The sequence below is a fragment of the Ailuropoda melanoleuca genome, chromosome 14 (genome assembly GCF_002007445.2).
Source record: "Ailuropoda melanoleuca isolate Jingjing chromosome 14, ASM200744v2, whole genome shotgun sequence".
Taxonomy (NCBI): domain Eukaryota; kingdom Metazoa; phylum Chordata; class Mammalia; order Carnivora; family Ursidae; genus Ailuropoda; species Ailuropoda melanoleuca.
The window spans coordinates 55,730,926-55,757,330 of record NC_048231.1 but is presented as its reverse complement, the minus strand read 5'-3'; the positions used below and the strand labels follow the sequence as shown (position 1 = coordinate 55,757,330).

At 37.4% G+C, this 26,405-nt stretch overlaps 1 protein-coding gene across 6 annotated transcripts in view; it reads left to right on the top strand.

The window, feature by feature from the left end:
• Positions 1-26,405, top strand: part of SMCHD1 (structural maintenance of chromosomes flexible hinge domain containing 1) — a 155,255-nt gene that overhangs the window by 5,541 nt on the left and 123,309 nt on the right. For 5 of the 6 annotated variants that reach the window (XM_034642914.1, XM_002926065.4, XM_034642912.1 and 2 more), the window contains 4 exons: positions 2,470-2,545; positions 3,429-3,590; positions 8,486-8,568; positions 9,214-9,344. In XM_034642914.1, the coding sequence (XP_034498805.1) occupies positions 2,470-2,545; positions 3,429-3,590; positions 8,486-8,568; positions 9,214-9,344 (452 nt within the window). Of the gene's footprint in view, positions 1-2,469; positions 2,546-3,428; positions 3,591-8,360; positions 8,397-8,485; positions 8,569-9,213; positions 9,345-26,405 lie in introns of those variants that run through there. The other variant, XM_034642913.1, reaches the window with a different exon arrangement.

The window sequence follows — 26,405 nt, the reverse complement described above, 5'->3', positions numbered from 1 at the left end:
GTGAAGATGAGCATCTTTTTGTATTTTCTAGTTTTTTCCTTTATGGCTTGCAGTTCTTATATATTTTCAGAAATTCTTTTCTCAAAATTATTCCCCTATGTGTTCCTCCAAAATTTTGGGTTAATATGCAGCGTCTTTAATTCTCCTGGCAATTCTTTTTGTGTATGTTGAGATGGGGATTTTATTTTGTCTATTTTTATGCAGTTAACTAGCTGTTTCAATATCATTCATTGATATTATTCTTTCCCCACCAATATATAATGTCACCTCCTGTTTGCCAAGATCTTCAGGTATATATATGTGGGTCTGTTTCAGGGTCCACTGTTCTTTTCCACTGATGTATGTATGTATGTATGTATTTATTTATTTTTAAAGATTTTATTTATTTGACAGAGATAGAGACAGCCAGCAAGAGAGGGAACACAAGCAGGGGAGTGGGAGAGGAAGAAGGGCTCATAGCGAAGGAGCCTGATGTGGGGCTTCGATCCCATAACGCCGGGATCACGCCCTGAGCCGAAGGCAGACGCTTAACCGCTGTGCCACCCAGGCGCCCCCACTGATGTATTTATTATAGTATATTTTACATTAACGAATTTTTTCTTATGAGAAGTTTCAAACATCTATCAAGAGATAATAGTATAATGAGCCCACATTAACTCATCATCCAGATTCAACAGTTAACCAAGTATTTACCACACAAGCATCATTTTTGTCTTTTGTAGCATATTCCAGTTCCTGGTTCACTTCACTCCTGTATATTTCAGATCATACCATCAAAATTAACATCTTAAAATATCATCTAATAGCTTAGTCCATATTTAGATATCTGTCTCAAAATGTCTTTTTATAGTTTGTTTAAATCAGGATTCCAACTGCGTTATCAAATGTTGAATTTGGTTTTTTATGCATCTTGATGCTTTTAAAATTTAGAGCATTTGAGCAAAACCCTCTCTTTTCCCCAATCTCCTTATTTTTCCTGACATTGGCCTGTTGAAGAAATCAAGTAGGTTTTTCTTTAATAGTGCACGTTCTGGATTTGTCTGTGCTCCTTTATGGTGTAACTTGTTCTATTTCCATATAGCCCGTAAACAAGTTATTTTTAAAGGTTTATAAACAAAATTTAGGCTCACCTTCTTTGAGGTATGGAGGCTAAGAATACTTCATAGGTGGTGCTGGTACTTTATGTTCTGTCATATCAAGAGGCATGTAATAAATGGGTTTTTCTCCCCCCTTAGCAATGCTACGATCCTATCAGTGGAATTCAGGTAGTTTCAGCTGGATTCCTCCATAATAAAAGTTTGAGCTGATGGTCATCTATTGATGGTGGTACTCTGATTGCTATTCCTCTTATTTTATTAGCTAGAGTTCTCTAAAGAACAGCTTTGCCTCATCAAGTAGAGCCATTTGGTTACCTGTAACTACAGTTGGTATAAAACAACAGGATAAATGCTTTATTCTTTTTCTTAATTAGTGTTCGGAATAAGGAGTTGGTACCCTAATTAGGTTCAGTAGGAACCAATAGGGTTTAGTATAGCTATTGAAGATTTGAGTATCTTTAGTCTAGATTTCTTTTAGTTGTCTTTAGTGGTAAGGTTGGTCTAAGATTAGTCCATCATTACCTGAAGCAGTAGTTGGTCTTTTCACTTAACTGTACATTGTTGTTTAATTTTAGAAAGAGCATATGTCTTTTAATTTTAAAGATATATACAATTTTAATGAAAACGTTAACTCACTTTTCTAATTCTCATTTTTTGATTAGTTGTAAAATTTCAGTTTTTTGTGTTCGTTGGATGTTCGTTTGTATTTTCTCCTTTTGATGGTTCATCACTTTTTGCTCTTTCTCTTTGTTGATCTTCATCTTGTTTTGTGAAGGCTTTTTGTTTCCTAAGGATGCTAACTCTGTCTCTTGTTGCAGTTCCCTCTCATAATTTATAATTTGCCTCAATTTTTAAAAGTTATTCTGTTGGAAGGGGTTATAATAGGTAAAAAATTCTTTAATACAGAAAATCCTGCATAGCATGGCTGTCCTTATCTCAGTGTTATAAAATATTAACCTCTATTTTTTTCTAGTACTTTTGTTTTTATATATTTAAATATTTAATCTATATGAACATAGGTGTTAATGATTTGCTCCAAATAAGTTTGTTTATGGATTGACATGAAATAGGAGGCCCTGTTCATATTAAAACCCTTTAGAAAGTGTTCCACCTAATCATCATGTTCCTCGGTGACTTAATGCGAGTAGCAGAAAAAACAACCTTGCTAAGCAAATAGGTAATTAATAGATAGAGCTGTGCTTAATTATGCAGAGGAAAAATGTTGAAGCATCGAGACTTAGTCTTTTTAGGTAAATGTAGTAACTGTTACAAGATTATAAGACACTATCAATATTTTCATATTCTTATAAACTTGAATGCATATTTATTTCCTTTGTATAATAATTGATTTTATTCCTGTTATTTTGGATAGACACTTGGCATTTCACCTGAAGAGAAATTTGTTATTACAACAACAAGTAGGAAAGAAATTACCTGTGATAATTTTGGTAAGCAGCGTTTAATTGATGCCTTTATATTTAATATGTTCTAGTACATCATAGGGCAATAACGTTTTCATTATACAGATAACTAAAACTATCGATAATTTTGGTTACTTTCTTGGGATGAAGGGGGAAACTATATATGCATAGTTTGTGCAGAGGTCATATTTTTTCTTTTTTCTTTCTTTTTTTTTTTTAAGATTTATATATTTTAGCACACACCTTCCATTGGGGGGAGGGGCCGATGTGGGGGGAGAGAATCTCCAGCAGACTTCCCACAGAGCATGGAGCCCGACTTGGCGCTTGATCTCACCACCCTGAGATCATAACCTGAGCTGATATCAAGAGTCAGATGCTTAACCGACTGAGCCACCCAGGCACCCCGAGGTCCTATTTTTAAAACAAGATTATAGAAATATAGTTATCAGTTATGGCTGCAGAAGATGAGATGTTCTGCAACACCTGGTCACATTTTTTTTACATGGGCCCTCAAGAAGTTAATTCTCACGAACTTGGATTCTTCCATTATATATATTTTTTAAATCAAATTAGATTCCAGGACCTGCTAGGTTTTCATGCATGATTCCTTTTGAGTTTAATCCTACTCCATTCACGTTAATGCCACTCTAATGCAGTTCCTCATCTGATTTCCTGTGATTGTTTAACTTTTTAAAATTGAGTGTTTCAGATGAGTGGAAGTATTTGGGCCTATTCCACTATACTATCCTTAATAAAACACACCTGAATTTATAGATAGATCTATTGTTTGAGGGTTTGCCTGTACCATCTTTAAAGATATCTTAGAGATACAATTTGAATATTCAAAATTATAAATCCATTGTGTTTTTGATGCTTGTGTAGCACTTAAGATATTACTTCTTAATTACAGATGACACTGTTAAAGATGGAGTCACTCTATACCTGCTACAGTCAGTCAATCAGTTACTACTAACAGCTACAAAAGAACGAATTGACTTCCTACCTCACTATGACACACTGGTTAAAAGTGGCATGTATGAATATTATGCAAGTGAAGGACAAAATCCTTTGCGTAAGTATTACATTTATATTGATTTTGACAAACTATTTCTCTCTTTTATCCCTTGACCACGTGTCACATTCCTTCACTGTTTGAAAATTCTCTTTCTACTTTAATTAGAAGATTATGACTAGACATTGTGAACTTCCTTACTTCAGCCTCTTACATTATTGTTCATCACAATATGTTTCTTTTTCAATCTCAGTCATCTTCAGAGTAAAGATACCTCTCCTTTAAAACTAATCTATTATAATTCATTCCATTTTAACTCATAAGAAATGTACCTACCGATCTTTCTATCTCCTGTGTACTCTGATTTATTCTTCCTGGCCTCCTGTAGATGTCTCCCAATTGAGAAAATATTTTTTTTTACCTTGCAAATTTCTGTAGCTGAACTATACAAGTAAGTGGTTTGTGTTCTGGTCTCCATTTCTTTATTATTTCTTTCCACCTTTACTTCTCACAAGTTTTTATCCTACCTTTGGACTGTTTGCTAGTGATCTTTACAAATCAGTTGATTTAGAAAGTCTTTTCTGTCTGGACCCTGCCAAAGTGTTTAATACTACTAAGATGTTCATTATAAACTTCATTAAAAATATTTTTCTTATGGTGTATGCATTATAGTTTGTAGGAAATTAGAAGACATAGGTAAGCAGAAAGAACATAAAGAACATCGTAACTCTACCACCCAGATAGAACCTCCACTTATACTTTGGAGTTTATCATTTCAGACCCTTTTATATATTTTTTCTTTTTAGTGGTTTTATATGGAGCATACTTCTTTAACCTACTTTTTTGTTTAAAATAAAATGAACATCTTTAATATATATGTCAGTGTATATTTGTTTTTAGTGTTTATGTAGTATTTATATAACAGAAATTTTTTGAACAGTGTTCTTTTAGACATTTAGGTTGTTTTCAGTCTTTTTTATTATTACACATGACTAGTCTTTTGTCTAAATCATTGTACACACCCTCACCCTAAGTACTAGTATTATTACTGTCAGCTGCTGTGCCAGGCACCATGCCAAGTTCTTTATGAACATTATCTCATTTAATCCTTAATCCAGTGTGGTAACTAATGTTATGTAATGACCCTACTTTGCAGAAGAAACCTGAGGCTAAGAGACTTTAGGTAGCTTGACAAAGGCCACGGTGGTAGTAAGTATTGGAGCCAGGATTTGAACCCTAGCAGAGGAATTACAGAGCTTGAACTCCTAGCCAGTCTACTCTTTACCTCTGATACTGTTCCTTATATACACGAAAGCTCCTGTCTTATTTCTCACATCATATTCTTCTTTCACCAGCTTCCACCCAGTTTTTTGCTCCTGTTTACAACAGCAAAACTCCTCAAAAGAGTTGACTGTATTTACTCTCAGCCGTGGTGCTCCTTTTCCCATTCTCTCTTATTCACTGTCTTGTACTTACTCGTTGAGGGTCTCTGGTGGCTAAAGCCAGTGATCAGCTTTCAGTTCCCATTTTACTCAAGGTATTGACACAATATATCACTTTTCTTCCTTGATAAAATAGTCTTCACTTGGCTTTTGAGAAATCATACGCCTGTTTTGTTTCTACCTCACTGGCTGCCTTCTTTCTGCTCTTCTCTTCCCATCTTTTTCTTTTCTTTTTAAATTGAGATACAATTGACCTCCCTTATCAACCTTCTTAATATTGAGGTGTCTCACAGCTTAGTCCTTGGTCCCTTATCTTCTCTTACCTCCTTGGTGATCTTGTCCAGTGTCATGGTTCTAAATACCAATCTTATGGCAGTGACTCCTCAGTGGTGGAAGTGGTCGTTTTTTTTTTTTTTTTTAAGATTTTATTTATCCATTTAGAGAGAGTGTCTGAGTGAGGGGAAGGGGCAGAGAGAAAGGGAGAGAGAGAGAGAGGATCTCAAGCAGACTCCGTGCTGAACGTGGAGCCAGACATGAGGCTTATCTCATGACCGTGAGATCATGACATCAGCCGAAATCAAGAATCAGATGCTTAACTGAGTCATCCAGGTGCCCCAGAAATGGTAATTTTTAGTCAAATATTGAAAATAATGCCAGACTTACCTCCTGAATTCCAATTTTGTCTGTCCCCTGCTCATGTGGTATCTCCATTCGCATATCTTAAGATAGGAACCCTGATCTGTTCACTGAATCCTAACTACACATAATTTTCCCATCCAAATTGATTATCGCTCTTTTCTTTTAGTTGCTTAGGCCAAAAATCAAATTGATCCTTCTTTGTCTCATACCTTTCATTCAGTCTGTAAGAAAATCTGATTGGCACTATCTTCAGTATTTATGTAGAAATGACCGTTTCTTACCACTTCTGTTTCTTTAAAACCTGATCTTGAGAAAATCACCTAGGTTATATAATGGACTCTTTTTTTTTTTTTTTTTAAAGATTTTTATTTATTTATTTGACAGAGATAGAGACAGCCAGCGAGAGAGGGAACACAAGCAGGGGGAGTGGGAGAGGAAGCAGCAGGCTCATAGCAGAGGAGCCTGATGTGGCGCTCGATCCCACAACGCCGGGATCACACCCTGAGCCGAAGGCAGACGCTCAACCACTATGCCACCCAGGCGCCCGATATAATGGACTCTTAATTCATCTCTCATTTCGTGCCTTTCCACATAGGGTTTGAGAAGTCAGATATTTACTCTTCTACTGAAAACACTGATGGCTACCCATTTCACTGAGAATAAAAACTGTGGCCTTTATAATTATCTATATGGACTTTGTAGCTCTGCTTTGTTTACTCTCTGCCTTTGTTTCTGCAACTCTTCCTTTTTGCTTTTTCACTCCGGTACCAGCGATATTACTCGGCTTAGGGCCCTCTGTCTCTTTGCCCAGATAGTCCCTGTCTCATTCCCTCACCTCTTTCAAGTCTTGTTTATCTATTACCTTCTCAACAAAAATTAACCTTGATCGCCCTGTTTAAGATTGCAGCTGTGTTCCCTCTGTGACTTTTACTGTTATTTGATCCCTTTTTTCCTGCTCTCTCTTTTCTCCATCACATATACTACCGTCTAACATGCTAAGGAGTTGTTAATTATGATTACATTTCATTTTCCATCTTTCTCATCGTTTTTCCATCCTTCTAACTAGAATGTTAACTCCACAAGAATAGAACTCTTATCTGTTTTGTTCTGTTCCTAGAAAATGCCTGAAAATGGTAAGTATTTAAAAATTTGCATATTGAATGAATCTTTAATTCTTTCTCTGGGGATAGATTTCTAAATGTATAATCATGGAGTCAGTAGATAAATTCATTTTTAAGACTTTTGAGATACATTATTTCCACATTAGTTGTACCAGTTTTCATTCCTGCTGTCATTATATGAACAAGCAGAAAATCTCCTTGTTTAAGCTTTTGCTTTGATTACTGTGATTTTTACACTATATTCCTAGGTCTTTCCCTGCTTTTGTTTCATTTGCCTTTAGTGCTGCTTTTGGTTATTCTTTTTTTTTTTTTTTTTTTTTTTTTTTTTTTTTTTTTATTTTTTTTCCAATTATACAGTGTCCTTTGACACAGATGGTTTTTAACTGGATCCTGTTTCCTTCTCCTCTGTCAAACTTTTATTCATCTTTCCCCTGCTTTTGGTTATTCTTGACCATATGGGTGGATATCTCTTCAAGTCATGCTGTTCTTTTTTAAATACTTTTCTCTTAATGAGCTGATCCAAGATTTAACTAATCTGTCAATGAAGCAGAAAACCTTACCTCTGGCTGTTTTTATTCTCTGAAGCCTGTTATCTGTTCCCGCTCCCTGTGGAACACCTCTTCTACTCATTGAGCTTTGATAGAATAGTAGGGCTTCACATCTAAAACGGAGTGTTTTCTTTCTTCCCCTCTAAATTTTTGCTTCATGAGAAATATGACCATTTATCCTATTTGGTCAAAGACTCAAAACCGTCTTGGATTCCTTCCTTCCTTCCTCACTCTCCTTCTCTCTCCCCTCCCTTCCCCCCTTCCTTTGTAATTTTATATCTAAGCAGATACCAAATTCTAATAATTTCTTCCCTCTAAATTTCTCTTACCTCTTTTTTGCCTCCATTTCCTTCTCTATTTTCTAGACTTAATACCATTGGCCAGATCCTTATATCTGATTTGTGGTAACTTCTTTCTAGTGTATAAACATAGCCATCCCGTAAGTGTTCGGAGTGCGGAATGCTTGCTGGGGTGCTGCTCTGGATTAATTACAGTGTTAGTTGGGTTGCACTTCAGTAGCAGTAAGAGACATAAATTTGGTGTGTTCCCCTTTTTAATTAAGGAAATAAAAGTGGGAAGTTTGAGTAGTGACCTTGAAGAAAGGAGAATATTGGTTAATAATACTGAGCCAGTGATAAGTTGAATATCAAGTTGGTTGTGTAGTAGGAAATAATTAGCAGTTCTTTGTCAGACAGACATGTTCTGCCATTTGATAAGTTGCCGTTAACCATAAGATTTCTATATCTAAATTAGTTCTTAATAGACACTTTTATAGTTGCTTTGTATTTGCAACCCCCACCCCTCCCTGTCTCTTAATGTGTTTACTTTTGACTTGTGCATGATGTATTACATACCACGAACTAGTATTTGATTTTATGGTTATGGTCTTCTGTTTGTCTCCTATGTCTGTATGTCTGTCTTTAGATTATAAACTCCTTGAAGCCAGGAGTCATGGCTGGCTGACTCATGCCGTATAGTGCCTTACAAGTACTGGTTGATGACTGCTTTTTAATGCTGGTGGTGATTGGTGATGATGCCTTTATTATGTATTATATCATTAGGATCATGATAATACTTTAATTCTAGCTCTTTGGAAAATAAAAGTGATGGCTTAAGGTACTTCAGAGTTTCTTCTATTTTGAACTTTTAAATGAAGTATTTGGGAGGGAAAAGTTAAGCAGTAATGTCTTCTCATTCTCTTTCAGCATTTGCTCTTGCAGAATTAATTGACAATTCATTGTCTGCTACTTCTAGAAACACTGGTGTTAGAGGAATACAGATCAAATTGGTAAGAAAATTACACTATAAAGAAATTTAATTTTTCCTTTTTTAGAAGTACTACAAGTTCATTGTAGAAAAATTAGAAAATAAAGAAAACTAAAAGTAGAAATAATTATCTGATGTCTCTTCATTGTTACATTTTTATGTGCCCTTTTTTCTGTGTATATATGTATATATGTATGTGTGATCATAGTGTACATTTTGTTTTTTTGTGATCATCTGCTTTCCCTTGACAGAACATTGTAGACATTTGCCATACCATGAATATTCTGCAGTATAATGTTCCATTGCTACAGTTTCATTTATTGACTATATTATAAATGATGTAGTCTATTATTATTGAAGATTTAGAATTTTTCCTGTATTTTTGCCATTGTAAACCATGCTGGCATAAACATCCTTATAGGTCTTTACATGTCTGTAATTAGTTCCTTAAGCTAACTTCTGAGCAATGGAATTTCTGGATTAAAGGGAATAAAGGACATGAATTCTAAGGCCTTTGATTTATACAGGTGATGTACATTTTAGTAAGTTGTAATACATTTACACTTCTACCAGCAGTGTATGAGTGAACCCATTTAATTCTTTTAGTATTCTTTTATATTTTTGATATTGATTTGACTTTTCCTGTCTTTTTGAACTTATTTCATAGCTTTTTGATGAAACACAAGGAAAACCTGCCGTTGCAGTGATAGATAATGGAAGAGGAATGACCTCTAAACAGCTTAACAACTGGGCCGTGTATAGGTTGTCAAAATTTACAAGGCAAGGTGACTTTGAAAGGTTAGAAAACCTTATTCACTTTCTTGATGGGTAGCTGGGAATTTTAATAAGGATAAAAACTCTAATATTTCTTCAGTTATACATGGTACATTGGAGCTTTTGACATTACGAGTGTATATGTTATCAGCAGATATACTTAGATTTTTTATATAATAAAATTTTTTATTATCAATACTTAGAAATAGTCAAAACTACAAAATATTATGCCCTTCCACTGAAGAATCCTTTTTGTATTTTCTAAAATATGTAGGAGTTATTATGTTTTAAATACTTTGGAATCTTCTCCCTTTCCTTACTAAAGTTTTTTTTTGTTTTTTTGTTTTAAGATTTTATTTGTTTACTTGACAGAGATAGAGACAGCCAGCGAGAGAGGGAACACAAGCAGGGGGAGTGGGAGAGGAAGAAGCAGGCTCAGCAGAGGAGCCTGATGCGGGGCTCGATCCCATAACGCTGGGATCACGCCCTGAGCCGAAGGCAGACGCTTAACCTCTGTGCCACCCCAGGCGCCCCTCCTTACTAAAATTTGATGAGAGCTTTGTGGCCTCTCGACCAGTAGGATGGTTTTATTTACTAATTTTTTTAAAGATTTTATTTATTTGAGAGAGAGAGCACGAGTGGGGCCAGGGGCAGACGGAGCAGCAGACTCTCTGCTGAGCAGGGAGCCCAATGTGGGGCTCAATTCCGGGACCCCGAGATCATGACCCAAGCCAAAGGTAGATGTTTAACCAAGCCACCGAGGTGCCACAGGAGGATGGTTTTAAACTAAGCTTTAGCAATTACCTGATGCCACTTGCAAAGCGTCTAATGAACCACACTAGTTCTTTTGAGCTCATTGTTGCTCTGCTTTCAGGGCTCTGCTTTTTCTTTTTTTTTCTTTTTTTTTTTTTTTTAAGATTTTATTTATTTTTAGGGGCCCTGGGTGGCTCAGTTGGTTAAGTATCTGCCTTTGGCTTGGGTCATGATCTTGGGGTCCTGGGATCGAGCCTTGCATCAGGCTCCCTGCTCAGCAGGGAGTCTCCTTCTCCCTCGCCCTCTGCCCCTCCCCTACTTGTGCCCTGTCTCTCTCTGAAATAAATAAATAAATAAAAATCTTAAATAAAAATAAAAGATTTTATTTGAGAGAGAGCATGGAGGGGAGGAGCAGAGGGAGAGGGACAAGCCGACTCCACACTGAGTGCAGAGCCTGACACGGCTCAATCCCATAACCCTGAAACTGTGACCTGAGCCGAAATCAAGAGTCAGGCACTCAAGTGACTGAGACACCCAGACGCCCTTCAGGGCTCTGCTTTATAAAATATTCATAGCTGTTGGGGAATAGAGTCTAGTCAGGACTTTTGTAATGGAATATGCTTGTAGAAAATACCCTGAATGAGAATGCCATAGGAGAAACAAAATATACTAGAAGTTGTCAGGGATATAAAGATTTAGGTCTTTGGGATAGTAACTGAATTCTAGTAAGAGTTATGACCCACAAGTCTTTTGCTATTTTTAGCTATGTTGTGTACTTCAGGTAACATACTTGGGAAGGATCTGTTGGTATTCTTACTAAGTAATATTCATTCACGTCCTGTTTTGCTCTTTATGTCAAGGAGAATCACCCAAATTTAAGGATCAATCTTAACAATCTTAAAAACTAATATAGTTAGAACAGAAAATTCCCACAGAATTTTTATCAAATTTGTAGACTTACAGTGTCATGTTGAGAGGCAATATAATGAAGAAGAGTTCTGAAATCATTTGGCCTCGTTTGAATCTAGCCTTAATAGTTGTATGACATGGGTGAAGGTATTTTACTACTTTAAGTTTCAGTTTACATATCTGTAAAATGTGGATAATACCTCAGAAGGTTTTGTGAGAACCAAATTTGTTAGTACATGGTGTAAAATCCATAGGATAGAGCCTGGCCTGTAGTAAGCAATCAGTAAATATAAGCTATATAAACTATCATTTTAGTTGCTACTTTCTTATTCTTAGCCTCAGATTTTTCTGTAACCATTCTTCATCGTTATATTCATGAGTACATGCCATTTCAAGGATTTACAAAATATTCATAGAGAAGGCAAAGACTACAGTCTTTTATAGCCTAAGGATAGAATTTAGCATGCAATAGAAATATCAGGTGGTAGATTGGCAAAAAGGTTAGAAAAATGTTAGTTAAATCAAATGGAAGAGAAGGAAGTAGCATCTATAATGTTAGAGTAAATTTTAACTGAATTCATGGAACGTGGACTCTGATTTTTCTCTAGGTCTTAGCACAACATAAACTTTTAAACTTAAATGTTAGGGAAATTTTGTTTCATTTTTGATAAAAAGGTACCTGTTGCTGGCTTTTGTCCTAGGTTTTTAGGTATTATTTTAGTAAACCATCAGCTGTTGTAGCTATCACGTACTCATACTGTCTTTGAATCTAGTATCAGTCCCTTGACCCACCCACTCTGATTTCTGTTAACTTCATTTTTTTTTATTATGATATGTTAGTCACCATACAGTACATCATTAGTTTTTGATGTAGTGTTCCATGATTCATTGTTTGCGTATAATACCCAGTGTTCCATGCAATACATGCCCTCCTTAATACCCATCACCGGGCTAGCCCATCCCTCCACCCCCTCCCCTCTAAAACCCTCAGTTTCCCCGAGTCCATAGTCTCTCGTGGTTCATTTCCCCTTCTGTTTACCCCCCCTTCATTATTCCCTTCCTTCTCCTTCCGATCTCCCTGCAGTGATTTCTGTTAACTTCAGATGCTCCCCCTCTCTCCCTTAGCTTCTACTCCTATAGAAAATACTGTCAGTTGCTTTACTGTTTCCAGTTAAGTTTTTACTGGATATGAGGGTGGATGTTATAGGATACAAACTATGGAAGAAAAGGAGGACAGTATAAAAGTATAAAACAGCTGACCCTCTTGGCCTATTATGTTGTAGAGAGAAAAACAAGTAAACACACAAAAAATTTATAAGCATTCCAGGTATAGATTATTGCTGTTAAGAAAAATATCAGGTAATATGTTAGAGCCTGATGGGCATTTCTTAAGGTAGATGAGGGTCTCTTTGAGATTGCATGTAAGTTGAGGCTTGAATGATTAGAAGAAAACAGCCAAACGAAGATCCGGGGGAAGAGTACTCCAAGTAGAACACCAGCAAAGACAGACACTGAAATTATGATCAGCTTGTTTTATTTGGGACAGTGGAAGGAGACAAGTGTGGTATATGAGGGGGAGAATGGAGGGAGATGAGGTGAAAATTCTAATTTGCCAGTATTCTTTATAACTCTCACCTTGGTACTACCCTTCCTCCCACCCTTTTTATTTTGAAAAAGTTAAAGCAAACAAGTTGAAAGAACAATATTAGCAAGCATGTATCCTTCACCTAGATTTATTAGTTGTTAACGTTTTGTCACATTTGTTATCTTCTATCTATATGCGTGTACACATTCACTTCCTAAATCATTTGAAAGTAAGTAACATTCTTTATGACATTTCACTACTAAATACAGTAGCGTGTATCTCCTTCACAAGGACATTCTCATAACCATAACACTACTGTCACACCCAATAAATTTGTCATTGATTCAGAATATATGATGTCCGCATTCAGGTTTTTCCCCCTTTGTCATGTCTCTCTGGATTCCTTTATTCTACAATAATTTGTCACATTTGTGTCTTTAATGATACTGTTTTTTTGTGGAGTTCAGGCTAGTTTTAGAAAGGCCTACAACCTGGATCTGAGTGTTTCCTCAGCACTATTCTTTTCCTCAACATTTTATGAACATTTTCGAACTTACAGGAAAGTTGAAATTCTACAGTGAATACCCAGATACTCATACGTACCTTCTACCTTGACCATTGCTTTCCCACATACCTACCCTACTAATCTTCAGTTCAGGTTTTTTTGTTTTTTTCCCAAAATAAAGTACAGATATCTGTAAACTTTCTCCTAATGCTTAAAGCATAGATACCGGTATTTGTCTTTGCTGCTCCTGCTGCCGCCGCTGTTGCTTTAAGGTGAAATTTACCTACAGTGAAGTGCTCACGTCTATCATAAGCTTATCTTCTTTGACTTTATTTATTTTTTATGGACATACAATTCATATACCATAAAATTCACCATATTAATATGTACAGTTCAGTAGCTTTGAATATAGTCACAGAGTTGTGCAGCCATCACCACTGATTCCAGAACATTTTCATCACTCCAGTAGAAACCTTTAGCCATTGAAGTCATTTCTATGTCCCCTCACCCTCTCCCTCACTAATCACTAATACACTTTAAATAGTTGTTAGTCTATTTGTAGTTGTTTTTCTAGGAATTAAAATTAACCTCTTACAGTCCAGTTTGGATTAATATCAATTTACTGTAAATAATATACAAAAACTTTGCTCCTGTATGGTTTCATTCCCTTCCCACTCCTTCATGTTATTAATTTTATATAAATGGCATTGTAACTGCATCAGCATAGTTTTATAGTTACTGCCTTATGCACTTTTAAATCAGAAGAATTGTAAAAAGGACGGTCTTTAGTAACTATTTTGGGCAGATCTGCTAGCAACAGATTCCTTCAGTTTTTGTTTATCTGGAAATATCTTAACCTTATCTCTTTCATTTTTGAAGGTTGATAGGTTTTCTTCTTTTTTTTTGAATAGGTTAGCCTACTGCCCTTGGTTCCATGGTTTCTGATGAAGAATCAGCTGTTAATCTTACTGAGTATCACTTGTGTGTGACTAATCTCTCTGTCTGCTTCCAGGATTCTTTTTGTCTGGCTTTTAATAGTTTAATACTGATGTGTCTAGGTTTGGGTCTTTTTGAGTTCATTCTACTTGGTGGTGGATGAACTTTTTGGATTTGTAGATTAATGTTTTTCATCACATTTGGGGAAGTTTTTGGCCATTATTTCTTCAAATAAGCTTTATCTTCTTTCCTTCTGTGACTCCTATTATACATATATTGATATGCTTGATGGTGTCCTTTAGGTCTCTGAGGTTCTGTTCATTTTTCTTCATTCTTTTTGTTCCTCAGACTGAGTACTTTCAATTGACCTGCTTTTTTAAGTTCACTAATTCTTCTGCCAAATCAGATCTACTCATGAGCCACTTAACTGAATTTTTCTTTTCAGGTCTCATTTCTTTAAATGCAGAACTTTCATTTGGTTCTTTTTTTTAAAAAAATTCTATCTCTTATGCTGTATTTGGTGAAACACTGTTCTCATACTTCATTGTTTACTTCATGATTTCTGTTCATTGAATGCATCATAAAATACCTGGTTTACATTTTTGCCTAGTAAGTCTAGTGTCTGGGCTTTCTCTAAGACAATTTATACTTAACTGCTGTTTTTCCTGTGTATGGGCTGTACTTTAATATTTTTGTCATGGCTCGGGGCTTTTTTGCTGAGAATGAGACAGTTTAATACAGTGTAGCAGCTCTGGGAATCAGATTCATCCCTCTCCTCAGGGCTTGTTTTTTGTTTCTTCTGTTTTTTTTGTTGTTGTTTTGTACTTACTCTCTAAACTAGTTCTTTAACATCTGTATTTTTTTTTTAAGATTTTATTTTTTTAATAATAATTTTTTTTATTATATTATGTTAGTCACCATACAATACATCCCTGGTTTTTGATATAAAGTTCCATGATTCATTAGTTGCGTATAACACCCAGTGCCCCATGCAATACGTGCCCTCCTTACTACCCATCACCAGCCTATCCCATTCCCCCACCCCCTACCCTCTGAAGCCCTCAGTTTGTTTCTCATAGTCCATAGTCTCTCATGCTTCATTCCCCCTTCTGATTACCCCCCTTTCTTTCTTTAAGATTTTAAATTTATTTCAGTGAGAGAGAGAGAAAACATCATGGAGGGGAGGGGCAGAAGGAGAGGGAGAAGCAGACTCCCCATTACCAGGGAGCCTGATGTGGGTTCCAGTCTCAGGACTCTGAGATCATGACTTGAGTTGAAGGCAGATGCTTAACCAACTGAGCTGTCCAGGCACTCCTGTAGCATCTGTATTCTTTATCTTGTGTTGCCACTGAAATCTCTATGTAGCTTAGTGGTCAGGTTCCCTAAATGTCTGGAGCCATTAAGTCTTCCCAGCTTTTGTCAAGGGATTCTGTTTGCATATTGGAGCATGTTTTTAATGCTCTGGCAGGAAGTTTACAACTCCGCCTTAGTCTTTACTTCTTTTTTTTTTTTTTTTTTAAAGATTTTATTTATTTATTCGACAGAGAGAGAGACAGTTTATTTATTCGACAGAGAGAGAGACAGCCAGCGAGAGAGGGAACACAAGCAGGGGGAGTGGGAGAGGAATGTGGGACTCGATCCCGGAACGCCGGGATCACGCCCTGAGCCGAAGGCAGACGCTTAACCGCTGTGCCACCCAGGCGCCCCTAGTCTTTACTTCTTGCTTGCACAGAACCTCAAAGTCAGCCAGAAATGAGAGATTAGGGCCTTCTGAATGCTTTCTTGAGCATGTATATAGTCCTATATATGAGTGTGATCTTTTCTATTCTCATAAATGTGCTGGAGCTTTTATTTTATTTTATTTTTTTATCATTTATTAAAATTCAATTAGCCAACGTATAGTACATCATTATTTTCAGGTTTAGTGTTCAGTAATTTATCAATTGCATATAATACCCAGTGCTCATCACATCATGTGTACTTCTTAATGCCCATCATGCAATTACCCTATCCCTCTACCCTGCTCCCCTCCAACAACCCTCAGTTAGTTTCCTATAGTTAAGAGTCTCTCTGATAACTTCCCTTTCAGTTTTCCCTCCCTTCCCCTATGATCCTCTGCACTGTTTCTTACATTCCACATATGAGTGAAACCATATGAGAATTGTCTTTCTCTGATTGACTTATTTTGCTCAGCCTAATAACCTCCAGTTCCATCCACATTGATGTGAATGGTAAGTAGTCTTCCTTTCGGATGGCTGAGTAATATTTCATTTTGTGTGTGTGTGCGTGTGTGTATATATCACATCTTTATTTATTTGTCAGTGGACATCTCAGCTCTTTCCACAGTTTGGCTATTGTGGACATTGCTGCTGTGAACATTGGGGTGCAGGTGCCCCTTCAGATCACTACATTTGTATCTTTGGTGTTGGGGTGCCTGGGTGACTTAGTTGTTAAGTGTCTGCCTTCGGCCCAGGGCGTGATCCCAGGGTCCTGGGATCAAGCCTCACACAGGCTCCCTGCTCCTCTGGGAGCCTGCTGCTTCCTCTCCCACTCCCCCTACTTGTGTTCCCTCTCTTGCTGGCTTTCTCTCTCTCTGTCACATAAATAAATAAAATCTTTAAAAAAACCCCAAAACCCTAGTAGTGCTATTGCTGGGTCGTAGGGTAGCTCTATTTTTAACTGCTTGAGGAACCTCTATGCTGTTCCAGAGTGGCTGCATCAGCTTACATTTCCACCAATAGTGTAAGACGGTTCCCCTTTCTCTGCATCCTTGCCAACATGTGTTGTTTCCTGTCTTGTTAATTTTAGCCATTCTGGCTGGTGTGAGGTAGTATCTCATTGTGGGTTTGTTTTTTTTTTTTTTCTTTTTAAGATTTTATTTATTTGTCAGAGAGAGAGCAAGCACAAGCAGGGAGAACAGCATGCAGACGGAGAAGCAATCTCCCTGCTAAGCAAGGAGCCCCATGCAGAACTCGATCCCAGGACCCTGGGATCATGACCTGAGCTTAACCGACTGAGCCACCTAGGCGTCCCTCTCATTGTTGTTTTGATTTGTATTTCCCTGATGCCAAGTGATGTGGAGCATTTTTTCATGTGTCTGTTGGCCATGTGTATGTCTTCTTTGGGGAAATGTCTGTTCATGTCTTCTGCCCATTTCTTTTTTTCTTTTTTTTTTTTAAGATTTTATTTATTTATTCGACAGAGATAGAGACAGCTAGGGAGAGAGGGAACACAAGCAGGGGGAGTGGGAGAGGAAGAAGCAGGCTCATAGCGGAAGAGCCTGATGTAGGGTGATCCCATAACGCCGGGATCACGCCCTGAGTCGAAGGCAGACGCTTAACCGCTGTGCCACCCAGGCGCCCCTTCTGCCCATTTCTTGACTGGATTTTTTGTTTTTGACTGTTGAGTTCAATAAATTCTTTGTAGGTCTTGGATACTAGCCCTTTATCTGATATGTCATTTGTAAATATCTTTTCCCGTTCCGTAGGTTGCCTTTTAGTTTTGTTGACTGTTTCCTTTACTGTGCAGAAGCTTTTTATCTTGATGAAGTCCCAAAAGTTCGTTTTGTTTTTTTTTTAAGATTTTATTTATTTATTTGACAGAGATAGAGACAGCCAGCGAGAGAGGGAACACAAGCAGGGGGAGTGGGAGAGGAAGAAGCAGGCTTCCAGAGGAGGAGCCTGATGTGGGGCTCGATCCCAGAACACCGGGATCACACCCTGAGCCGAAGGCAGGCGCTTAACGACTGCGCCACCCAGGTGCCCCCCAAAAGTTTGTTTTTGCTTTTGTTTCCCTTGCCTTTGGAGATGTGTCTAGCAAGACGTTGCTGTGGCTGAGGACAGAGAGGTTGCTGCCTGTGTTCTCTAGGATTTTGGTTAATTCCTGTCTCACATTTAGGTCTTTCATCCATTTTGAGTTTATCTTTGTGTATGGTATAGAAAAATGGTCAAGTTTCATGTTTCTGCATGTTGCTGTCCAATTTTCCCAGCACCATTTATTGAAGAGAGTCTGTCCTTTTTCCGTTGGATATTCTTTCCTGCTTTGTCAAAGATTAGTTGACCATAGAGTTGTGGGTCCATTTCTGGGTTCTCTATTCTGTTCCATTGATCTGTGTGTCTGTTTTTGTGCCAGTCTTAATGCTACAGCTTTGTAATATAGCTTGAAGTCCAGCATTGTGATGCCATCAGCTTTGGTTTTCTTTTTCAACGTTCTTTCGCTATTTGGGGTCTTTTCTGATTCCATGCAAATTTTAGGATTATTTGTTCCAGTTCTGTGAAAAATGTCAATGGTATTTTGATAGGGATTGCATTAAATATATAGATTGCTTTGGGTAGCATAGACGTTTTAACAATATTTTTTCTTCCAGTCCACGAGCATGAAATGTTTTTCCATTTCTTTGTGTCTTCCTCAATTTCTTTCCTAAGTGTTCTATAGGTTTATTTAAAATTATTTTTATTTTTAAAGATTTTATTTATTTGAGATAGAGCAAGAGAGAGAGCACAAGCAGGGCAGAGGGAGAGGGAGAAGCAGGCTCCCCACTGAACAGGGAGCCAGATGGGGGACTAGATCCCAGGACCCGGAGATCATGACCTGAGCAGAAGGCAGACGCTTAACCGACTGAGCCACCCAGGCGCCCCTGTGTGTTCTGTAGTTTTTAGAGTACAGATCCTTTACCTTTTTGGTTAGGTTTATTCCTAGGTATTTTATGGCTTTTGGTGCAATTATAAATGGGATCAGTTCCTTAATTTCTCTTTCTTCAATCTCTTTGTTAGTGGATAGAAATGTAACTGATTTCTGTGCATTGATTTTATATACTGCCATGTTGCTGAATTCTTGTATGAGTTTTAGCAATTTGGGGGTGGAGTCTTTGGGGTTTTCCACATAAAGTATCATGTCATCTGCGAAGAGTGAGAGATTGACTACTTTGCCAGTTTGAATGCCACTTATTTCTTTTTGTTATCTGATTGCTGAGGCTAGGACTTCTAGTACTATGTTCAACAACAGTGGTGAGAGTGGGCATCCCTGTCGTGTTCCTGACCTTAAGGGAAAAGCTCTCAGTTTTTCCCCGTTGAGAATGATATTCCCTGTGGGCTTTTCATAAATGGCTTTTATGATATGGAGGTATGTTCCCTCTATCCCTATACTGTGGAGAGTTTTAAACAAGAAAGGATGCTGTATTTTGTCAAATGGTTTTTCTGCATCGGTTAAGGGGATCATACGGTTATTGTCCTTTCTTTTATTGTGATCTATCATGTTGATTGATTTACTGATGTTGAATCAACCTTGCAGCCCGGGAATAAATCCCACTTGATCGTGGTGAATAATCCTTTTAATGTCTTGTTGGATCCTGTTGGCTAGTATCTTGTTGAGAATTTTTGCATCCATGTTCATCAGGGATATTGGTCTGTAATTCTCCTTTTTCATGTGGTCCTTGTCTGTTTTTGATACTGGCCTCACAAAAAGAGTTTCTTGGAAGTTTTCCTTCCATTTCCATTTTTTGAAACAGCTTCAGAAGATTTGGTATTAGTTTTTTTTAAATGTTTGGTAGAATTCCCCTGGGAAGCCATCTGGCCCTGGACTCTTTCTTGTTTTTTGGGAGATTTTTGATTACTTTTTCAATTTCCTTTCTGTTTATGGGTCTGTTCAGGTTTTCTGTTTCTTCCTGTTTCAGTTTTGGTAGTTTATAAGTTTCCAGCAACACATCCATTTCTTCCAGATTCCCTAATTTATTCGCATATAGTTGCTCATAATATTTGGTCTTAAAATTGTTTGTATATCCTTGGTGCTGGTCATGATTTCTTCTCTTTCATTCATGATTTTATTAATTTGGGTCCTTTTCTTTTGATAAGTCTTAGGGTTTATCGATCTTACTAATTCTTTCAAAGAACCAGCTTCTAGGATCATTGATCTGTTCTAATGTTCTTTTGGCTTCTATTTCATTGATTTCTGCTCTTATCTTTATTATTTCTCTTCTCCTGCTTGTTTAGGCTTTATTTGCTGTTGTTTCTCCTGCTCCTTTGGGTGTAGTTTAGCTTGTGTATTTGAGACTTTTCTAATTTTTTGAGAAAGGCTTGTATTGCAGTGTGGTTCCCTCTTAGGACCACCTTTGTTGTATCTCAAAGGTTTTGAATAGTTTTCATTTTCATTTGTTTCCATGAATTTTTTTAAATTCTTTAATTTCCTGGTTGACCCATTCATTCTTTAGTAGGATGCTCTTTAACCTCCAAGTGTTTGAGTGCCTTCCAAATATCCTCTTGTAATTGAGTTCAAGTTTCAAAGCATTGTGGTCTGAAAATATGCAGGGAATAATCCCAGTCTTTTAGTATTGTTTGAGACCTAATTTGTGACCCAATATGTTATCCATTCTGGAAAATATTCCATGTACACTCGAGAAGAATGTTTATTCTGTTGCTTTAGGATAGAATGTTCTGTATATATCTGTGAAGTCCATCTGGCCCAGTGTGTCATTTAAAGCTCTTGTCTCCTTATTGATCTGCTTAGATGATCTGTCCATTGCTGTGAGTGGGGTGTTGAAGTCCCCTGCTATTATTGTATTATTATCAATGTGTTTCTTTAATTTGGTTATTAATTGGTTTATATAATTGGCTGCTCCCAATTTAGCATAAATATTTATATTTGTTAGATCTTCTCGTTGGATAGACCCTTTAAGTGTGATACAGTGTCCCTCTTCATCCCTTGCTACAGTCTTTGGTTTAAAATCTAATTTTTCTAATATTAGGATTGTTACCCGGCTTTCTTTTGATGTCCTTTAGCATGATAAATGGTTCTCCATCCCCTCGCTTTCAATCTGGAGGTCTAAAATGAGTCTCTTGTAGATAGCATATGGATGGGTCTTGCTTTTTTATCCAATCTGATACCTTGGTTCCTTTGATTGGAGCATTTATCCCATTTACATTCAGAGTAACTATTGAAAGATAATAATTTAGTACCATTGTATTACCTGTAAAGTCCCTGTTTCTGCGGATTGTCTCTGTTTCTTTCTGGTCTGTGTCACTTTTGGGCACGCTCTTTGTTTACAGGATCCCCTTTAATATTTCCTGCAGGGCTTGTTTAGTGGTCACAAAGTCTTTTAATTTGTTTGTCCTGTAAGCTTTTTATCTTTCCTTCCATTCTGAATGACAGCCTTGGTGGATAAAGTATTCATGGCTGCATGTTTTTCTCATTTAGTATCCTGAATATATCATGTCAGCCCTTTCTGGCCTGCCGTGTCTTTGTGGATAGGTCTGTTGCCAGTCTATGTTTCTACCCTTGTAGGTTAAGGACCTCTTGTCCAGGGCTGCTTTCAGGATTTTCTCTTTATTTTTGAAATTTGCAAGCTTCACTATTATATATTGGGGTGTTGATCTGTTTTTATTGATTTCAAACAGGGGTCTTCTCTGCTTCTTGGACTTGAATGCCTGTTTCCTTTCCCTGATTAGGGAAGTTCCTAGCTATGATTTGCTATAATGTACCTTCTGCCCCCCCCCTTTCTTCTTCCTCCTCAGGGACCCCAGTAATTCTAATATTGTTTTGCTTTATGATATCGCTGATTTCTCAAAGGTCTATTTGTTGTTTTTCTCTTTTCTAAAGCTGCCTTCCCTTCTATCAGCTTGTCTTCTCTGTCACTTACTCTCTCTTCTGCCTGATTTACCCTAGCTGTTAGAGCATCCATTTTAGATTGCATTTCAGTTAAAGAATTTTTAATTTTAGCCTGATTATATTTTATTTCTGCACTAAGAGATTCTCTAGTGTCTTTATGCTTTTTTCAAGGCCCGCTGGTAATTCTATAATCATTTTCCTGAATTCCAGCTTTGACATTTTACTTATATTCATATTCATTAGATCTGTGCCAAAGAGTATTACCTCTGGTTCTTTCTTTTGTTGTGAATGCCTCCTCTTAGTCATTTTGCCCAAAGAATAGATGAACAAGAGAGCAAAATAAAAAATGCCAACCATGACCCAAACAAAATACATACTAGACAAATCTGAAGAGGTCAGAAACCAAAAAAGAAAAGGAAAAGAAAAAAAAAGGAGGGTGGGGAAGAGAGAATATGATCCCCCAAGTGGACACAACAGGGTAATCCACTTTGTCCTTGGGTGTATTTGGTCTGTTAGGAGACACTAAATCCCAAAATTGTAAAGAAAGCAAAACTTACATATATATACAAAAATAAAATTAAATACAGTGAAAGGAAGCTAAAAAATGAAGCATATACCTATAAAATGTAAATGTAAAAAATGAAAGTTAAAAAAAGACTTAAAAACAGTTGATTAAATAAGAAACCTGTTGAACAGGAAAAAAAGAAAAAAATTTTGTACTGAAAGATAAATGAATCATGAGAAAAAACCCTCGAATTCTGTATTTTATTTTCCCCTAGCACTGGAGTTTTGCAGGCCTGTGTGCTAGGAAATCTTGGTGTTCACCTGTTGCTCCAGCTGGTCTTCTATGGGAGGGGCCTGTTGGGCTGATTCTCAGGTGTCTTTGGTAGGGTGGAGTTGTACTGCCCCTTGCCAGGGGCTGGGCTCAGTGTAAGCTGCTTCTGGTTGCTCTACGTGTCTTTCATTCCCTGAAGGCTTTCCGGGCCTCTTGAGAGGATGAAAACAAAAATGGCCGTGCTCTATCTCCAGCCCCAGAGCTGAAGGATCCTGCCCCCCGCTTCAGTAAACTGTCAGGAATGAGCGGTCCACCCTTTTGTGTGTGTTGCCCACTGGCATCGATCCTCTCCAGGGGAAGCAGGAGGGTCACCACATTTTTGCTCTTTGCAGGGCCTGTCTGCATGGAGAGCTGTTGCTGGATCATGCTGCGGTTTGCGGTTTGTAGCAAACCGAGCTGAGAGCCCCCTTCCAGCCTCGCTGAATGAAACCAGTTTCCTTCCTCCAGTGCTTGGAAACTGCCGGCTCAGGCACCCATTCTTTCTGTGACCCCGGGGATCTTGAGACCACACTGTCCCACCTAGGATTCTGCCCCACTTCACCACCTGAGCACCTTTCAGGCAGGGACGTCTCTCACTGGAGCAGATTTCTAAAGGTTTCAATTTTGTGCTCTGGGGCTATATCACTTTCTGGTAGCTAGCTAAAGGAGGCTTCCTCTCCCTGCCCTTTGTCTTCAGCTATCTCCTTGCAAAAAGTGGTTGCTTTTCTATTTGTAGAGTTTCAGCAATTCTTATATCTGAGGTTGAATTCATAGGTGTTCAGAATGATTTGATAGTTATCTAGCTGAATTCAAGGGATCAGATGAAACGAAGTCTCCTACTCATCTACTGTCTTGCCTCCCTTTAAACCTGTGCTGGAGCTTTTAAAAACCACTATGGACCTCTCATTCTCCAGCTTTTCCTTGTAAGTTTTTGGCCAGATTTTTATTTTCTCTTGATTGTTTTCATTGCCTTAGTCAGCTGTGATCATAAACAATTGCCACTGATTGTTTTTTTTGACAAATGACCCAGTGGAAAAAGTCGTTCACAGGGAGCAAGTTCTGAATTAGGTCAAGTAAAGACAAAGCCTACAAGTGGAGGTTCCTAGGAATCGGTCAGAGAAATCTAATAATGACAGGTGTGTGGGGAAGGGGCTTTGAGGGAACTCCAAATTTACTCCAGTAACTCCTGCTTGGGTGGCTGGTTTTCACCATGATTGCAGGGCTGTCAGTTTTCAAGGCTTCTGTGGAGCTGGTGAGAAGAAAATGGGATAGGGCATGTTAAAACATCACAGAGCTCACTGTTCTTACTGAGATTTAGCTGTGTATCTTCAATAAACACTCCTTGGATTGTTCCAAGCCTTTGGTTAATACTTAGAGTTCTGAAAATGTTGATTTTGACAATGTTTTCAATGATTTTATGAATGAGTGGGTTTTCATAGGTCCTTACTCTACCTTTATGGAAGTGCTCCCTCTCTTAACTGCTTTTTGACATATGCATTCATCTGTGTAATCCAAACCTCTCTTATCATGTAGAACATTACATGTACCTAGAAAATGTTTTATAACCCGCAATCATTACATGTACCTAGAAAATCATCATCACTTATTCTCTGTTATAATCATTGCCTTAGAAGTTAAATTAGATACCTAGAACATAATTGTAATACTGTGTGTTCATTTAATTATTTTGTGGAATGAAGAAGTATGACATTAGTTAGGTCTCCCGGGTGGTCATAATTCAGATGTTTGTTGGATTAGTGCTTCTTTCTGCACTTTCAACTTGCTTAGCAATTAAAAGGTTCTCAACTTAGGGAGCCAGTGGTAAAAATACTATGCCACATGGCCCACTTCCCATGCCATTTTTTTAGGTTGTAGAAATGGACCCTTATCAAGATTTTCCCTAATTTTCCTAAAGAAAAAGCTCCTTTGTCTTCAGTGTATCTCTGCGAATTAAGATGAGCTTTCATTTACCTTGATATTTGTGTTATTTGAATTCAGAGAATGAGTATGTAACATTTAGGCCTCCTACTTTAATTTGGTTATTTTTGTTGTGTCACACAAATTTATTCCAGAAGTTCTAATAGGGATCTGTGGCCATTTGTCAGTTTGTTGGAGGTGAACCTTTAGTTGTGGGGCTATTCCCGTTGGTGGATTTGAGACAGTGAGATACAAATATACATATGTAGTCACTCTGCCCTATTTCCTGGCAACCACTTATATTGTTTTTAGTTTCTTTTACTAATTTGATTACACCTCCTGTTCCTTCTTCTTACTTTCAACACCTTTTGTGTTTGGTTTCCTTTCAGATTTTGTTTCTCTCTTCTAATGGGATACACTTATTTCAAAAAGATACAGTGTCATTTTACATTGTATCAAGTGTATGATTGAGATGTTTTTGAAATTCTTTTGGACCGTGGTGTGAATTTATTCCTGAGGCAGGTGACTTTCTAAATCCTCCAGAGGATTGCTTCTGTAATGCAAGATTTATCTTAAGGCCTTAGATTATCTTCCTCTTCTTACCTTCACAAAGAGGTATTTATATAACCCTTGAGTGTGAATACAGAAAATTTTCTGGGCTTAATTACAGAAGTCTGAAACCTACTGGAAAGTTGTAGTCTCAACCTTACTTGCCATGATAGGGTTTTTGCCTAGGTTAGGTTTACATGGATGGTTTGGGTTGAAAGAGAGACTTATTTCCTGGTGACTGTGTCCATTCTTTGTCAGCGAACAGAATTTCTTAGTTTTGAATCAATTTAAGTATGTGTGTGTTTTATCTCTGAGCTCCTCTCTCTCTAAACTTTTATATAGTTCACATATGTTTTAAGATAGTATTTTCAGCCTATTTCCTAGAAGTATTGCCATAGTAATTAAAGTCTTAGAACCCATTTACTTTTAAAAAAAAAAAATATTTTTAAGTTATCTCTGCACCCAGTGTGGAGCTTAAACACACAACCTCAAGAGCAAGGGTTGAGTGCTTCAGCCAGGCGCCCTGAACCCATTTACTTATTTTTCTTAATAGACATTAGGTTCATAGAATTTGATTAATTACAATTTTTGGTTTATAACAGTTCATCAATTCAGGCATTGTATTTTTTAAGGTTTATTTATTGAAAAATTTAATAAGCTGAATAACCAGAATTTACCACCCAAACCAGTAAGTTGCACATTTTCCCTAACGTACATCTATGTGCTCCTCCCTTGTTCTGTTTTTTCTCCCCACCAGAATTAATCACTATCTTGAATTGTTTTTATTTCCTTATTTTTTTAAAGATTTTATTTATTTATCAGAGAGAGAGAGAGAGAGAGGGAGACAGAGATAGAGACAGAGTGAGCACAAGCAGGGGGAGTGGCCGGCTGAGGGAGAAGCAGGCTCCTCGCTGAGCAAGGAGCCCGATGAGGGACTTGATCCTAGTACCCCAGGATCATGACCTGAGCCGAAGGCAGATGCTCAACTGACTGAGGCACCCAGGCGTCCCTATTTCTTTATTTTTTAAAAATCTAATTTTGCTTATTTTTTGATGCTGCAAAAAAGGATAATCGTACTATATGTAGTTCTGCAAGGGACTTGTATTTTCACTTAATATTAGGTTACTAAGATTTCAACTTCGTGTGGGTCTGTAGTTTATTTTTTTTCATAACCATAAAATATTCTTTTGTGTATATTTAAAAGAAATTATGCTGTATTTATCCAGTCTCCAGTCAGTGGGCATTTGGCTTCCCCTACACATTTAGCATTTTGAGTAGTACTGTCTTATAAGTTGTATAATTGTGTGTGCATGTGTGTGTATGCTGTTACACAGTGTTAATGTATGTTTGCTAGTCCAAATCTACATAAGTTCTTAGGTACCTAGAAGGGAACTTGCGGGTTGTAAAGATGAAAGTTCCAATATACAAGGTAGTGTCAGATTGTTGTTGTTTTAAAGATCTTATTCATTTATTTGAGAGAGAGAAAGTGAGCGAATGAGAGAGAGTGCAGGAGCTGGG